Source organism: Phaethon aethereus, assembly GCF_964289735.1.
Source record: "Phaethon aethereus genome assembly, chromosome: 2".
In the NCBI taxonomy this organism is placed as follows: Eukaryota; Metazoa; Chordata; class Aves; order Phaethontiformes; family Phaethontidae; genus Phaethon; species Phaethon aethereus.
This window is the reverse complement of record NC_138582.1, coordinates 20432854-20450379: the sequence shown is the minus strand read 5'-3', so window position 1 is coordinate 20450379 and position 17526 is coordinate 20432854. Positions and strand designations below refer to the sequence as shown.

Sequence of the window (17526 nt, the reverse complement as noted above, 5' to 3'; positions counted from 1 at the left end):
TGGAACTAAAACTTGTCACAAGATATTAACCAAGTGACATATTCTTGAAGATTCCAAAGGACCCACCAGTCCTGGGGAAGAATATTTACTATTTCAATTTGCTGCACATAAAAATGCAAATTATTGCATGCTGTAAAACCCTTTATATAGTTTATCTGCTAACACTTTATATAGTTTATCTGCTAAACTCCTAATAAAGGAATGTACTGAGAGTGTGCACTGTGCTGGCAGTGGGGAGCTGCAGGGGTGGCCTCTCTGAGGAGAGGCCAGGGCTGCCCCGTGCCGCACACAGCCGCTGCCTCCAAAGGACTCACCACAGAGCACAGCTGAGCCTGTCAGCCAGGATGGTGACACGGAGCAGAGGTCCGCCTGCAGCCCTTGGAGAAGACCACGGGGAAGCAGGTCGTCTCCCTGAAGCCCATGGAAGACCACAGTGGGGCAGATATCCACACTGCACCCCATGGAAAGCCCACACCTGAGCAAAGTCCTGGCAGGAGCTTTGTGTGGCTTTGTTTCCCGTCAACATACTCTACTTTTAATTAGCAATAAATTAATTTCCCCCAAGTGGAGTCTGTTTTGCCTGTGACGGTAATTGGAAGTGATCTTCCTGTTTTTATCTCAACTCGCAAGCTTTTCTGTCGTATTTTCTCCCCATCTTGTTGAAGAGGGGGAGTGAGAAAGTGTCTGGGTGGGTGTCTGGCAGCCAGCCAAGGTTAGCCAACCACAAGGAAAACACAAAGAATGAGATTGTGACAAGTTCACAGAAAGCTTTCCCTGACAAGGTTCTTTCTTTTAGATGCTCCTACTGGGAATCCAGATTATCTCAAAAGATTTGGAAGAAGTCCCAGAAGATTATTCTGTTTCAGCAAGAGTCTGCCAAAGACTCCAACTGCCTATATGTTCTATGAAAAGTAAAGGAATTATTTTGCAGCTCCAGTTCTGTCTACCATCCTCTGGAAAACTGTATTTTCTGGAAAATCCAGAACTATCATTTCAGGATTTCTCTCACTTTAGCCCTAGCCTAGTAATTTCCACTCCCAGAACCTTGCACACAGTAAGCCACCCTCTCTCAAAAATCACACATCACCCAGTGTTTTCTTTTGTCCCACAGAGTTACAAATCAAATTCCTTGGTAGCATGACAATGGATATTTTCCCTTCCAAACCTGAAAATTACATGTAGTCAGTTATAGCAATGAAATAAGTTTAGGCCAGTACTCTGTGGACTGCAGTGCAAAATGTTCTGTGGAGTCTAGAGAGAACAGTATGAACGGACTCCATAAACTTTTAAACACCTCATCAGTACACAATCACTCTGAATCATTTGATTAAGAAAAGGTTAAAGACTCTCTCCTCCACCCAACTCACTTAAAGATTCTTTCTATTTAACACACACCCAGTCTAATTAATCTTATGTAAACCAACATGATTCCAAAAGTGAGATTACAGTAATTGGAAGAAGCTGCTGCACCAAAATATATGAATAAACCAGGAACGACTATAGAAAGGAGTTAAGTATTAATAGTCTATTAACACTTGTTAAATATTTATTTAACAGATCAGCCTATTAGTATATAATGGCTTTCAGTTCTAATTCTAATGCGTACAAGTTTTTTCTCTCCTTATATCTACAATGACTTGATTTTCAAATTAGCAAACAGACAATCAAGTAACATAGGGGAGAAACAGCGGGCAACTAGAAAAGAGGTGTCTACTATTTCCTTCAGCTTGTCACCATATGTCTATCTTCCCCAGACTGGGAGGAGATGCAATACTATTTCATTACTAATGCAATGCTATTAATGAAAAGATGTCAGAAACCTCACTTAAAATCCTTTCATCCTTCCTGTTGAAACTGAATTTTTGTTAATCTGTCTTCCTGGCAATAGCCTCTCCTAGTTTTTGAATTTGAATCCTCCTTGCCATATTTTCTATCTTGTCTACCCCCTACCCTTTCAAATTCAGTAATTTTTGAAAAAGGTTTATTCTTACCAGAGTCACTGACAGATTCATAACCCTTCCAAAGTGATCAACATAGTAGACATTATCCTGGTACCAGGAATCAAGGTGAAGATAATTATACATGCCAAAAGCACGCATGTGGTCAAGGGTATATTGATCATCACGAAGTTTCACTTCTGCTACAGCTGGAGAGGAAAAAAAAAAAATACTATTTTAACAATTAATTATTTTATAATTTAATAATTTAAAGCTCAAACTAATAATTTAAAAATCACTCTTTCATCCTTAGTCCACAGGTCTGGTTTATTTGAAGAAAGACACATTATGTATACATAGTTTAAAATTTCACCATAAACTTGGAAAGCTGGTCATCCATACTGAAGGCCACTGCAGTCATTCACTCTGATCATGTAGCAACTATTAGCATTTATAGTGGCCTATACTGTCACTTCCCAACATGCATTGAGATCCAATTTGTCAATAACCCTCACAAGACCAAACACACATACAACAACTAAGTAAAATCTACTTTTAAGTCTGCTTGAGAAGAGCACGAATCATTCCCGATATGTACACGCTATTACAGTAAGGGGAAAAAAATTCTGCTTTACAGTAACTCCAAGAAAACAACCGGCAAAAGAAATATTCCATCTAACTACATGGATTTCATAGTCTTAAATTCTGAACCAAGCTGTCAACACTTGCAAGGCAAAAAGATTAAAACAGTACAAAGCAGAATTACTACATAGTCATTACTAAAAAAACTACATTCCTAGCATTCCCACTGAGGTTCAAATCTTGAGAAATGTCCAAGAAAACATCAAAATTTCAGACTAAGCTTTTTCTAACTGAAAGAGGGTGCAAAGAATGGCTGTTCACTATAATGGTACCTTCTTCAAACCAAGAAGCATGCTACTTGCAGTCATGCACCTGAGCAAGATATTTCCAAATAGCAAACCTCTCCTCAGCTACCAGTAATCACAGCTGGGGTTATCTTTCTAAGACTAACCAAATTTTTATTGAAAATAGCTGCAGCTTGCTCTTCCTATTCCATATCTATACAGAGGTCAAGCAGTTGTAGTCCCAACATCTCAAAATACAGAAAATCCTCAAGTTTTAGCAAAGACATTAGCAGAAGTCTAGTCCATCCTTCTACAACTAGTCTCAGACAGACCGGAACTCCAGTTCAGTCTCCAGTACAGTCATCCCAGGATCCTTAGCTTCCCTGAAGGAATTTTATCTTGAACCTCACACAACAAGCAAAATCCTTTAGAAAGTTATAAGTAAACTGTGTCAGAGCATGATGACTAGCCTTCAAACCCAGAGTGTGGGGAAAATACCTCAAGGCTAATCCTTCTCATAGCAACAGTTATTTTAGTTCCTACTTTTTCAGCTTCCACTTTTTACTCTCTTCTGCTCTGAAACTGAGCAAAGCTACTTCCAGTATTTCACTTCCATCCACCCCCGCAACAAGGGCCATTCACATATGCAGCAGTCCTCATCCTGGATTTCTTACACTCTTCTTCAGCATCCACTTAAAACCTACTGAAGCAGTAGTTTATTCCACTCTGTCAGAACACCAATTTACTGCAAACAGTAGTTCACTTGGCAGCACAATCAGTGCCGCTGCATAGCTGTCACAATACCACCAATCAGATAGTCACTAGATGGCTCAGAACTGACCCCATCAGATACTGGCTATTAACATAAGCGGCTATAGGAAACTATGCAAGATTATACTGTCTGATTAATAAAGAAATCCACTCATACTATACAAAATACTTGCAATATGACAGTATAATTTGCAATTAGTCTCCTAATCACTGTTGATATTTGCAAACCAACAGCATTAATTCCACTCAGTTCAAATCGTTATTCATATTCACCACACAGAAGGGATTTCCGTACCTCTGCAATTAATAAATTATTGTTCCCCAAGCCATGGCCTTTCAAAAAAAGCTAGAATATCAACAAAGGACTGAGAAGAAAATACACCTGTCATAGTGGGAAAGACTGTTACCCATTCCAATTTCTACTTCAACTAATTAGAATATGTTACAGTAAATTACACTGTAAAAGAAATTAGAAGGATGGGTTGTGAAAACGTGTTTTAAAGCTGTTTGTACAATCAAGCTTTATCACAGAGATATTCTTCCTAACATGACAAGACATGATGTGAATATTCTGTAAACAATTAAAGACAAACCCTAATTGTCAACCCATTCTCAACCCTCAAATTCTATGATTCTAAACATGCAAAGCTTTTTCAGCACAGAAAAGCTAGAACTGTCTTATTTTGCAAAGCTTCCTGTCTCCACTTCTCCCCCCCGCCACCCTAGAAATGTTGCTACTGTTAGAATTGTAACTAAAACACCTACAAAAAGTAAAAACAGTCCAAACTAGATGCTTCCTAAAGCAAATAAATAACCTTTCAAGAAAATTCTTGGAACAATATACTATTGATTAGCTGACTGTGAGGTGATAAGCTTTATAAAAACTGGAAGAACATGAATATATCTGTCTCTGAGTTTTTCAACCCATAGTGCTGACAAGCTCTGAAAAATAAGGGGTCAGGAATAGGAGATCCACATCCCTTCCATAATTGCAATGTAATTCATTCTGTAATTCTGTCTAAACAGAAGTCAGAAACTGTACAATTTGTAGGTGATTTTAAGCCATGAACTCCAACTGTGTACTGTACTGTCATGAAACGCTTCAAATAAGGTTATCAACTGCTTGCAGAATGTATCTGGTATATACAGCACTCTGACAAGAAGTAGTAATTAGAGAAACTATTCCATCCTTGATTAATTGAAACCCATGCTGTGATCAAGTGAAATCTGTGCACAAATGCCATCTGCCATCACATACCATGTGCTCAGATAGTTTATAGGAGATTTTACACTAGATGAAATTCCTTCCTTCCTTCCTTCCTACAGCCTTCCAGGTTCAACTTTTCTTGATGGTCCTTGGAAAATGAGGAGAAAACCAACAGAGCTAAGTGCAAAAAAATGAAGGACAAAAGAGAGAAGAAATGAAGACTTTTAATAAAGTAAATTCAGAAAAAGAGAAGTTAATATAAAGGGAAAAGAAGAAATACTTCAATCAGATCATCACCTTATTCAGTCACAGAGTTTTGCGGCTTTTTTGTTTGGCCAGGATTTTTCTGATTTTTTTGTTGTTGTTGTTGGTTTGTGGTTGGGGTGGTTGTTTGATTTTTGGTTTTGTTTTTTTCTTTTTTTAAGAGTCAGACTAATTCACTAGCTTCCACTTTTTGGGTTCAATTAACAAACAGCAGTTAATGACAGCTATTCAACAGAATGATACATAGTCTTCTTCACATTTCTGATAGCTAAATCGGCACTACTAAAACCTAGGAACATTGATTCATACCCTGTCATGCCAGAAATGAGAGCAAGTATACAGAATGTATAAATTAAACCCCAGCTTTCAATATTATTTCCCAACAACCCTAGTTAGGTGTGATATTTCAGATTAGTACAAAGAAAATTATGCCACTTTTCTAGAATTGCATTTATCTCTAGCTGCGTGCCTTTCACTCAAAACAAGTAATTTCACTGAAAATATTTCAAAAATAATTAAGCAAAGATTTTCACTCATACCACCTTTACTTAAAAGCAAAAGCACTAAATACAAAGCAACTCATAAGAATAAACAGAAGGAATAAGATGTCCCTAACCTAACTGGATCTTACTACAATTATTACTCTGCATTGCAAAAAAAATCTCCTCTGAATAAAGAACACTGACAAGGGATTTATACTTTAAATGAATAGTGAAGTCTTACATCTGCCATCAAACACTATAAAGCATAACTGGAAAAAAAAAAGTAGAAAAAAAAAGGGTGAGAAACTCCCTCAAACACACATTTTTAGATGTTTTACTGGGTACATCAAAACAACATCTACAACACCAGAAAATACATAAAATAATTGTATCAACATAACATTTTGGGGCATTGAATGTTATATGCTTATATGTCATACTTTGTTTTGCAATGCCACCCAGTGGAAGTATTTAGTATTTCACATACACTTATCTACTAGTGGAAGAGATTACATTAATTTATTTTCTAGTATCAGCCAAAGATCCTTCTAACACTGCATTAATTCTTCTTTTAATAGTCACAAATATGTCTTTATTGTTAATGGCAGAATCATCTCATTGCTGTTGTTGAGTAAAAGTGCCAGTCTTGTTTATTCTGCCGCAAGAAGTATGTTAGTAGACTAAACAGAAAAACTTACTGTTTAATAAACACATACTTTGCTGAAAACAAGCATGGCCTGACAGATACCTGAAGTATTTTTGCCAGATCAAATTACTTACACAGGTGTGAAAAATAAGTGGGATCTATCATGCACTAAATTGAACAAATAAATTGAACAAGATCCAAAACTAGCAAGACATTTGTGAAAGCACCACTATAGCAATGCCTTGATTTATAAGCTGACTTGTACCAGCTGCAAGAACTATTTTCTTTAACAATAGTTACAAGGCAGAACTCACCTCTACGTTATCTTTTTCTTTCTCAAGAAATTGAAGTACAACACAAGAACAGATACACATGTGCCTGAGACCTAAACCTAGGTTTATAAGCTACTGTAAAAGTCTGAAAAAGCCATGGCTCACAGTTTCTTAGTATTTCCCATGCATTATTTTAAAGACTTTTTTTCTATATTTAATTTTTCAAATGGAAATGGAAAATGCAAATAGAAATCTCTACAAATGCTTGAAACATATCAGTGCCTTTCATTCCATAAGCAGACAGAAATGCATGTTTTCAATGTAGCATTACTAATGGGCAGCTACTTTCCATTGAAGTACCGACCTTCTGGTCTAAACAGGTTGCAAATAGGGCAGTCATTTATTAATACCATTTTACAAGAAAGTGTTAAAAAACATAAACAAACATGATCAAAGAAACACATTCTCTACATATTCTCCTGGCTTGCAACAGGACCTCCATGCTTGAGTGAAGGTTTACTATGCCTTTCAGCCACTACTGTATCGAAAACCATACTCTACATCGTATGCATAATTTGGTTCTACCAAATAGACAAGATAGAGAGGAAAGGCATGAGATACCTACATTTGAATAAATTTCAAGACTCTGGGGAAAACAAAAATTAAAAAATCAAGTTACATCTGACCAGTGGAAGTCAAGAGCAAGGTTCTCATTCTTTTAAAAATGTTATGCATTTTAGACACGGTCCTTGTTGGAGACAGGATTTGCCCCACAATCACTGCTTTGGGCTCTGCCAAGATCAGGTCAGGGCAGAAAAGGTGACAGTAAACGAGATGCTCTTTCCTCCTTCCCAAAGGTTCAGTGATCTAAAAGAAAGGTATTACAAAGCTCAATGGAAAGCAAGCATCTGAAAGTAAGTTATGGAAATAAACTAAGGAAAATAAGGAGAAAAACAGACAAAATTTAGGACGAAGAGTTGGAATTAAAGGTATAATAGTGTGGGACTCATTACTAATCAAAACAAGTTACCAGGATGAGAGATGAAAGAAGAGAAATGACTGTGAAAGTTTAGATTGACTAGGACAGAATGGATAGGAATAAGGAGAAAAATAAAAGATGATCATGCAAATCAAGTATTTAAAAGGAAAAATAAGATATCAGAATTTCACCATTCTTCTTCACTGCGACTATATATTTAAGAAATTCACTAGAAAATTCCCCTCTACCACTGATTTAATACATAAATAGATGTTGTAAATTTCTTTCTGCTTCAGCTGCACATCTGACCACAGCAAATTCCTGGCAATCACAGTCTGAGAGTTAAAGGCAAATTAGGACTGAATACTAAGTTTTACACAATGGTCAGAAAATGAAGCTCACTGTAGTCCACATGAGCATGACAGCTACCGTAAGTTGCCCCAGACTACCATGTACTGCTATCCACCTGCTCCAGTAGTAGAAGCCTGCATCAATTCCATGTCTCAATTTTTTTTTGTTCATTTTATTTTATAGTATGCAGTGAAATTCATAAAAATGGATACATATAAAAACATAGATGAAAATATCAACAAAGAAGATTAATACTCTAATGCTTAATACACACATTTGTAATAACACTGCAACTACAGCTGAGTTAACTCAGTTCTACTTAAGAATAAGTACCTATTTCTATTTATTGTCATGTATTCCATGTACTCTAAACCCCACATGTTCATCTTACTAGCATGAAATTTGGGATTCCACACAGGCAGAACTCCAAATCCCAGGTCATTTAAAACAAGCATTCCTGAAGTAATTTCCTGGAAAACAAAAAGAGAGTTCAACAGTCTTTTTACATTAATCTTTCAGATTCTACTACCACATTTTTGTACATAGTTGTGACTAAAATCACAAATCAGTCATGCTGACAGTGTTCCTAAACATTTGACATTTTTTCAGCTATTGTAGTTTACTCACTCCCCCTTCAAGAAAATAAAATCAAACTCTTCACTCAGTGACAAATATTAATTTAATAATCCACAACCTACCACATTCTTCATCATGTTCCTGAGACTTTTAATCGGCTCACAAATATGCTGTAAACTTGAAGCCTTCTCACACAATTTCTTCTTCTGTGCAACAATTTGAAAAAGCCATGGCCTACACACCATTCACAGTCTCTACAACTCAACCCATTATTCCTGTGCAACATAAAAGTCAAGTTATGGAAGGATGACCTCAGTCTAATGCATATGTAGACCCTGACACCAGGATATAAAAAGTTCAGGTACAGAACATCTCTGTATTGTGAAGAAACCACCTTGAAGTAAGCAGAAGAAAACCAGAAAAGAGAGAGACAGCTGTACGACCTAAGAGCAGGCTGAAATATGGACAACAAAACATCTAGAAGACAAATATAGGGACTGGTTTGGTTTATATTTCAGGATACTAATTTTAAAAAAACAATGGGGGGAAAAAAAGCTTTCCACTCTCTAGTGGACCCATATCTCTCTCTATATACATATACATGCAGAACAGAGTAAGCTACTTGGTAGTAATGATTTAGTAGGACAGACAAATAAGTTGGACTGAAATGAGTCAGGGTGTTTGTGCTGTGGGAATGCACAAGAAGAAAAGAACACAGGCACACATACCCATCTTCTATCACACAAGTTACTATAACTATTATGTTAAATATCTGAACGGGCAAGAACTGACTAGATCCGTCTGTCCATTAGCAACTCCATCATTCATATATTTTCATGAAAATTTGTAATCCTCATCTACTTAGGCACATAATTTGCCACCCAAGAACCACAAACCTTGGTCTGCTTGACCATAAGCAGAACATCAAATAAAGGACAAACTAAGAGACGGTACCTTTGCTATGCTAACTGTTGCCATCTTTGACACAGCTGTGCTCTGCTCCTAATACACATACACTCACATTTGGACTGTCTTTGAAAAGGCGACAGCTATAACAATCTTACAGTAGATATGTCAAACTATGTAAGCAAAACTGTTACTCTCATTAAATTTTCCAGTTCTATCAAAGATACATATACAGTATGACCTAACTCTCATTCACTCATCCTTCAATACACAATTCACAGGCAACCTCCATCTTCCTGCTAACAATTCACCATGGCAAATGTACCTTTCTGTTGCACTACTAATATAATGTATTCAACACAAAACTAAAGTAACACATAACAAATAATTCTGTAGATAGGTATATTGTTCAGTAAATATACAGAGGCAGAGAACAGTCCACCCAAATTGCCTATTACTGTCCTGGCTTTATTAAGAAAAAAAAGGAAATTAATTTGTCCACCTTATGAAAGACTTAAATTTCACAAATCAATAAAGCTAAAATAAAGCTAGAGATATTTCAGGGTACATGGCTAAGGTTGTAGATACACACACAACACGACTTTGTGTTAATTCTCTTCTCAGTGAGTTGAGAAGTCAGTGAAATCATACACTAATGGACCAGAACCTCAAATACTAACAACGCTTAACAGAAACAGCAGCGCATGGAATGAATAGCCTGAAGAGCCACCTCGGAACTGTGGGCAGCATAAGAAGAAAAAGTTGTTAATTCCCTCAAATTTGTAGAACATACTCATTTCATACATAGTTGTCTAAATCACATGTATCAATTTCAGACGCCATCACTTTGAGCTCCCTCAGCGGGCCATATGGCCTTACCACATGTGCACAAGCCAAGACGAGATTTAGCACAGATTTTCTTACCCATTTAGAAACTAAGTTCAAACTCACAGAGGCAGACAGCGATGTGACAGCAGTCGGAGACCTTGACCCACCATGAAGCTACATGAGGCTGGGAGAGGGGATCAATGACAACATTGCAGCCAATTACAACGATAAAAAATCAAAACGAGACGCTGAGACTCTTAAACGCCCGCCGTTCCCGACCGACGACAGGCGCGCAGGCCTCTCGGTAAGGCGGCCCGGGCTCTCCCCACCTCAGGGCACGCTTGCACCGAGGGTCGCGGAGCACCACAAGCGAACGGAGAAGCGCGGACGGATCCAGTGCCCTCCCTCGCTGCCTAAGGGGTCGTCCAGGCCGCAGGGCGAAAGGAAGGCCCGGCGGGCGCTTGCCCCCCGCACGGCGCACCCCGCCGGACCCACCCCTGCTCCTCACCCGCGTCGAGCCCCAGCTGGTAGCAGGCCAACGGCTCCAGGGATAGCTTGTAGCCCTCGAACTTGGGGTCCAAGAGCAAGCGCTTGGCCTGCAGGGAGCAGTGGGCAGCGCCCGCCATGCTACGACTCCGGCGAATACTTCGGGAAGAAGCAGCAACTCGGCGGCCCCTCACGCGACGCGCGGCCACCGCCGCGGAGCACCACGGGAAGAGCCGCACCGGCGTGCGACGGCGGCGGGGCACGCTGGGAGCTGTAGTCCAGGCCCGAGCATGGCCGTGAGCCCTGGCGCACGCCGGGAGTTGTAGTCGCCGAGCTGGCGGCGCCTTCCCGGCCTGCGTTTCCCGGCGGCGCTCGCGCGCGAGAGAGAGCGGGGCGGGCGGCGGGTTGTGCGTCCGGGAGGCGGCTCCGCCTCTTGCCGCCCGGGACTGGCGGCGCCACGGCGGGGTGAGCCGGGAGCGCGCCGGGCCTGGGCCTGCCGGCACCGCTCCCGCTTCCTCGGTCCGGCTGCGGCGGGGGAAGCCGCTGGGTGGGCCGGGCGGGGTGAGGCGCCAGGTGGGAGGGCCGGGCGGTGGGGAGGCCGCGCCCGCGCAAACGGCCCGGTAACCTACCGGTCCCCCGGTGCTAGGGCAGCCGGGTGAAGGCGCTTCGGTGCTGCTGTGTGCACGCTCCTCCCCGGAGCTTGCGAACACGTGCCAGGGTTCCGACCGTGAGCCGCGGGGTGTGCCAGGGGGTACGGCACGGCACGTAACCCGTGCGAGCGGCCTTCCTCCGCGTGGTGCTGGCGGCAGCAGCACCGGCCACAGCTCTTCTCTGCTCTGTGTAGGCTCGTGGAATACCGAGGTTTCCAAAATGAATAAAGATGCCCAGATGAGAGCTACCATCAACCAAAAGCTGATAGAAACAGGAGAGCGGGAACGGTAAGTAGGCTTCCCCCTCCTCCCTGCCAGTCAGAGGCTTCAAATACTGCCAGGCATGAACTAGACCCAGAAGTAAAGGTTAAGTAAACTTAACTCTAAATTCCTCAGATGCCTGTATATGAAAATCTTACGCATTATATAAAGCTATATAAACCCCCTTAATTTTGCCTTTTGAACAAGCGTGTTGTTTTAGTTTTACTCTTGAGAAGCTGGGAAAATAAAGGATGGGGTGGTTGGCTTATGGACTCTAAAGCTTTTTCTTATTCTGGTATATTGTGTTGGAAAGCTCTTGGTTCATATAAAAATCGCCATTAAGTGCAATTTTTTGCAGTAGATCTTGTTATTTCCTGATAAAGAGAATGAGGCAAAACTTTCCATTTTACTTTTGAGTTTTTCTTGTGTTTCTATCTCTTCTCTTGCTAGGGAAAGCAAAATACACTGGAACACATAAAACAGCACTTGTGCCAGTCATTGTAGAGATCCCAATAAAGGCAAACAAGTCAATTACGCAATGTAGTGTGGCAGCTAGTTTTTGGGCTTTTGTTGTCTCTTCCGTCTGGTATATTTGCATTGTGTTTACATATCACTAGTGTGCTTATGACATTCACTTCCTCCTCATTTCACTGTGTTTTTAACACCACGCACCAAAAGCTCTGTTTCCTTCATTTTTCAAGGCCTGTAAGTGAAGGAGTCTTCCCAGGTCATCGCGTAGCCCCGTACCAAATATAACCTTTTGTAGACTGACATGGTGTCTGTGCTCTGCTTCTTTCCTGGTTGTGGCCATCCCCTTGGAGACTGCATAGAGCTTCCGCAGAGCAAGGAATTTCTTGAAATGGTATTGGGGCCTATTTTACTCTAATCTAAGACTAAGAAGAGTTTTGACTGGATGTCAAAAACTGTATTATAAACAAGCTTTATCAGAGCTGTACTATGGTCAGAAACAGAGCACTCAGATTTCTTGAATTAAGAAATATCCAGAAGCAGTGAATTTCACCTGTGTTGTTGCTCTGTTTCCTGTCATCAATTCATCTGCCCTCTACATGATTCACTGAGTAAAAAGGATTAGACCTACACAATTCAGCCTCTTGCTGCAGTCCTTTCATTTATAAAAACAGAATTTTGCTAGAGTTATTTAGGACAGTACAAGATAAGTAGGCTTGCTAGCTGATGGAATAAAAGATGAAGATATTAAAGCTTATTTTATCATCTCTTACTTTCATTTTCCCATTGTTTATCAGTGCTAATTTTCACTTTTTTAGCTAGGTTTCAATATTCTCTTCTGATATATGGAGTCGATGCATCATTGCAGCAGCTTGTGTGTTTTCTCTGTTTAATGCCTGAATTCTTGTTGCTTATGCTTATAATTGCTAGATATGCTTAGGAAGATAAGATATACGATGCCTTCATCTTCACCCAACATGAGGTAAAGTGTAACTGGGGAGAGAAACCTGCAATTGAAGACAATAGTACAGAATTCTCCTTTCAGAAAGGAGGGGGAAAGTTTTTTGAAGGCCTGGTTTCAGGTGAAATACTCTAACTTTAAAAGTCAGCATACATTTGCTAACAGAGTAGACTCAGACAGTTCAAGTGATTCAGGGCCTTCTACCTCTTTTCTGTGGCCGCAGCATCAATGCTGCCTGTAGAAATACTGTGAATTAGCTCCTGAGCTGCCAGCTCCTCATTATCCAACATGGTAAACTGAAGTGGGTACTCATTCAGGTTAGGATTCACATGCTGTTCAGCCGTTTCTGCTGCTGGTCTGTGACTTCTGCTATGAGTAGTAATTGTAAGCCTAACTTTCACACTGAAGTCTATTTAAGCCATTGGGAATGTTTGCTGTTCCTAACAAGTTGTATATTGTCTTAACAGCCTTAAAGAGTTGCTGAGAGCCAAATTAATTGAATGTGGCTGGAAGGATCAGTTGAAGGCACACTGCAAAGGTAATGGTGGTCAAATAACTAATATCCTTTGTAAACAGCTGAGGCTCTTGACAAACAAAATCCCCAGATGAAGGCTTTACTGCCTAACATCAATTTAAAGGAGACTTGGGCAAGAGGAAAGTATCTCTGGCAATTGGTTTTGCACGCAAGAAAGTATATTGTCATCATGGCAAAAAAATCTCGAAACCTAATCTCTGATCTGAAACTTAACAAGCTTCTGAGAAAAGTATTGGAATTGGCTCCCTAAACATTGATGATGATAAAGCTTGATACAGCTTTTTGTTTTGAGAGAGATGACTTCCTTACCACAGGAGAATAAAACCAAGAGAAAGGAAAATGGAGCTTAAGAACTTAAGAGAACTTTGTTGTCTGCATATGGGAGAGAAAGAAGTGTATTTGTACTCCTGAATACAATTCTTGAAAATAAGATCATCTACTTAGATGAGAGAAAACAAGCAGATGAACCTCTAAATACCCAAATCTTTTAGTTCTGAGTTACATGTTTAGCGTTACTACAATTTACTGACTTGTAAATTATATGAAACTGTTATAAATAAGCATTCAGGAATATTACTGCATGATGAAATTTCCTTAAAGCAAAGACGAAATCCCTTGATCTTTCACTTTAATTCTGATTTGGCCTATTGTGCCCAGCAACTCAATATTCCATTACAAAATTTTGCTTTTTGTAGGGCTGAGCAAGTTAAATTGTTTTCATAAGTGGATTTGCAGGGAAGGTTGAAATGATGCTTGCAGTAGTCTGCCTGATGCCACTGCCAGAGACTACCCATTTCAATAGTACAGATAGTGAAAGGGATGTTTTTCTGCTTTTTCAACTATACCCTTTAGAATCTGCCATAGTAAAGTTACTTAGAATTGTTTCATTTACATTAGTACTTTGCACTGTAACTGCAGCTGCTGAGAATACAAGTATAAATTCTGTTGTCCCTGTTAAGGGCCTAGTGAACTCCAGTAGAAAGGACAGAGAGGGATTTGGGGGGTTGGGTGGGGGTTTTTTGTTGTTTTGTTGGGGGGGGGGGTAGGTTGTTCTAGAGCCTCTTGCCATTGTGGATTAGGGCCAATAATTGAGCAGCCCAGGATTAATTTCTGCAGGGAATTCAGCCCAGAAAATATTTAGAAATAGTTCATGTGATGTCAGTTCAGAGGCTTGGGGACAATCAATCCTATGTACTGAGGTGTAGTTAAAAATGTTAATGTTTAGACAAAATATTTTAGGTTTGTGCTACTGAATTGAGGTTTCTTCTCAGCATTGACTTCTGCATTTTTCAGTAGTCTTCAACGCACTAAAAGTAGACAATTTGTTTAAATACTGGCATTGTATTAATCATACAGTATATCTTAATCATAGCTTTTATTTTGCTGTAGATGTATACCTTTCTTTCAGATGTGCTTTTTTACTTTGCTGAAATACAGAGAGATGTTGCTTAAACCAGTTAGGAAGAGGAGTAATTATTTACTGTCTCTTTGCTCTCCCTTGTTGTATGTATGAAAATCTTTTTCCAATTGCATCTCTTTCTCACTATTATGCAAATAATGTGTTTGAAGAGATACGCGGACCAACTTATGAACTGCTACAATGCTCCAGTAACATGCACATCTGGTAATGCTCAAATAAGCTTAAACTTTGTAACGTTTTATTTTAAACTATGAGCTGATCAAGATGCATGACAAGTTCCCATCCTTAAACCTATGGTATGAATGAGAGACTAAATCCACTGTACAATGCAGCGTAAGTGCTGAGTTAATAACCTACATTTAGGTCACAAGCTGCTTCATCTTCTCTGATGACGTATGCATGCAGGTTTTGTCTCTTAATCATTGGCACAGGTTTTGGCTTTCAATGAATGGATTAAAAGACTTAAAATATCTGTCTTGGTCTTCCCCAGATGTCATTAAAGAAAAAGGATTAGAGCATGTTACTGTTGATGATTTGGTGGCAGAAATCACTCCAAAAGGGAGAGGTAAGAAAATGCAAACATGGATGTGGTAGTACATCAATAAACATACCTACCTGTATTTCATTAGTGTTTTGAAAACAGTGGTATGAACTTGCCTGTGTTGGATTCAAGGAAAAATATTAAAAGCTTGATATCAACTACAAAGAAAACCTGTGAATATGTATTGTGTGACAGCCATTCAAAATCTGTAATGAGCTGTGTGTGTAGGCTACTTTTGCAGGTTACATTATTTACTCATGAGTCTGGTCTGTATTCATCTTCATAATTGACTTAATGGTCCCAAGACACCTTGGTGTACGAGATGTTTTAAAACGCCAATTATTTTTAAGATGGAAAATCTGAACTAACAGTACTAGTGTAATGGGAAGTGGCAAGAGGAAAGGACATAGCATACTGATACAGAAAAATGGAATCTCTTAAGGAAATACTGCAGTCGTCTTGGTATAGTTCTTATTGGATTTTCTAATAGGTTTTGGTGTTAGTGGGAGAAACTTCATTAAGTCTTAAATAAAAATAGGCCTTCAAAATAACTTGCTGAAGACCCTTACTCTGAGGTTATGGCTAAGATTTTTTTTTGTCTTAGATTTGTGAAGAAAAAAAGTAGGATAATCAAACTAGTTTCTGGTGATTATATCCTGTTTACTGTTGACTAATAACTTCTCTCAAATTTTCCAATTTTCTTGACTATGGCTAGACAAAAAACTACCAATAACAAGAGTGTTCTCAACAGACTTCAATTTTAGCCTATTTTAAATCAGAAAAAAAAAAAAGATATGCTATATGAAAATCAAGTAGCTTCAGTTACGTAGGTGTTAATAGAATTGCAAGAACAAAGAAAGAATAGAAGTAGCTGTTGTAAAAGGTTGGTATTAGCATATTTTCCATTTTGTCTTTTTTACTTTTTGCTTTCTTATTTGTGTTTCAGCCTTGGTACCAGACAGTGTAAAGAAAGAACTCTTGCAAAGAATAAGAACCTTCCTTGCCCAGCATGCCAGTCTTTAACTTTGATGTTCATCTGGGATACAGTATTTCTGTTTCTGTATTATATCAATCATGTCAGGATTGGAATGCAGCTTCCATACTCATGCATGGAAAATCATTATCCTTTTTTTTTGTATGATGAGTTGACGTTTCTTTGCACTGCATCAATTTCTTAAATTTGGTGTTATTTTAATAAAAAATTTTGTGGACTTATGGTTCTAAGGCTCTTCTTTTTATCAGTGCACCGTAATATGGTGTCACCCATTGCGGTTTTTAAAATGCCGTAAGTTTATATGGGTGTACAAACTTGCTCAGATTTTTAAAAAAAGAAGCACGATTAACAAATATGTTAACTAGAAATGCAGAAGGGGGGGGAAAAAGACTGTGGAAAATGGGTTATGACATGCTAGTGAGCAGATCCTTTCTCATTTTCCCTGACTAAGCAGCTGGACAGCATGAAGTCATTAAGACTACATGACACTGTTAGTGGCATTCCTGACAGTACTTCGCTAAAGAGCGAGTAGTTTGAAGTCTGACTTGTGTTGCAGATATTCACTGAGTAATTCATAGAGGTTGAATTCTCCAAACAAAAAAAGGCAATCGTATCTTTCATCAATAATTCTCTCTTAGCTATTAAGAAGAGTTACTATTCTGATCCTTGACAACTACTGTTTTGTGTAACTACTGTTACCGTGTTACTGGTAATTTTTAATTATGTGGATCTTTGGGACCTTTTGAAATTTACGTGTGATACAATAATTTGCCAACATAAGTCTCTTAAGATGATATATTTTAAATGCTCGTGTCTGGAACTGCAACATCAGCCAGGTCTATAAACAGCTGCAAAAAGAAAGTTGATGAATAGAGAGGAGCAGGAAAGGGGCTTTGAAGTGAGAATGTTTAATTTTTGCCAGCTTCAATTTGAGGTAAGTGTCTAATAGATGATGAAGTGGAGGAGAAGCATAAGCAGAAACTGAATGAGCAATTAGATACTGTTGTGACTCAGCTACTGTGAAAAAATGAATTGGCCCAAAATAAATGTTAATAGTCCTAATTAGAAAATTACTCTAAAAACTGTTACTTGGAGTGGAGCTATTATTCGCTAGCTGCTTAGAAA

At 39.1% G+C, this 17526-nt stretch overlaps 2 protein-coding genes across 2 annotated transcripts in view; one reads left to right on the top strand and one right to left on the bottom strand.

Moving 5' to 3' along the window:
• NUDCD1 (NudC domain containing 1) overlaps positions 1-10711 on the bottom strand; it is a gene marked incomplete at both ends in the record, with an annotated part of 46674 nt that extends 35963 nt beyond the window's left edge. Inside the window, 2 exons of the mRNA XM_081996854.1 lie at positions 1992-2146; positions 10594-10711. Coding sequence (XP_081852980.1) covers positions 1992-2146; positions 10594-10711 — 273 coding nt within the window. The remainder of the gene's footprint in view (positions 1-1991; positions 2147-10593) is intronic.
• Positions 10712-11438: 727 nt separating this feature from the next.
• ENY2 (ENY2 transcription and export complex 2 subunit) lies at positions 11439-16548 on the top strand. Its single transcript, XM_081996853.1, has 4 exons — positions 11439-11509; positions 13379-13449; positions 15357-15431; positions 16354-16548. Exons 1-4 carry the CDS (start codon positions 11442-11444, stop codon positions 16428-16430), a joined length of 291 nt encoding a protein of 96 aa, XP_081852979.1. The 5' UTR covers positions 11439-11441; the 3' UTR covers positions 16431-16548.
• The last annotated feature ends 978 nt before the right edge of the window (positions 16549-17526 follow it).

Coding starts and splice junctions, on each gene's coding strand:
- ENY2 (XM_081996853.1), top strand. CDS start 11,442: ATGAATAAAGATGCCCAGATGAGAGCTACCATCAACCAAAAGCTGATA. Junction 13,450..15,356: donor GTTGAAGGCACACTGCAAAG/GTAATGGTGGTC, acceptor GGTCTTCCCCAG/ATGTCATTAAAGAAAAAGGA. Junction 15,432..16,353: donor AATCACTCCAAAAGGGAGAG/GTAAGAAAATGC, acceptor TTTGTGTTTCAG/CCTTGGTACCAGACAGTGTA.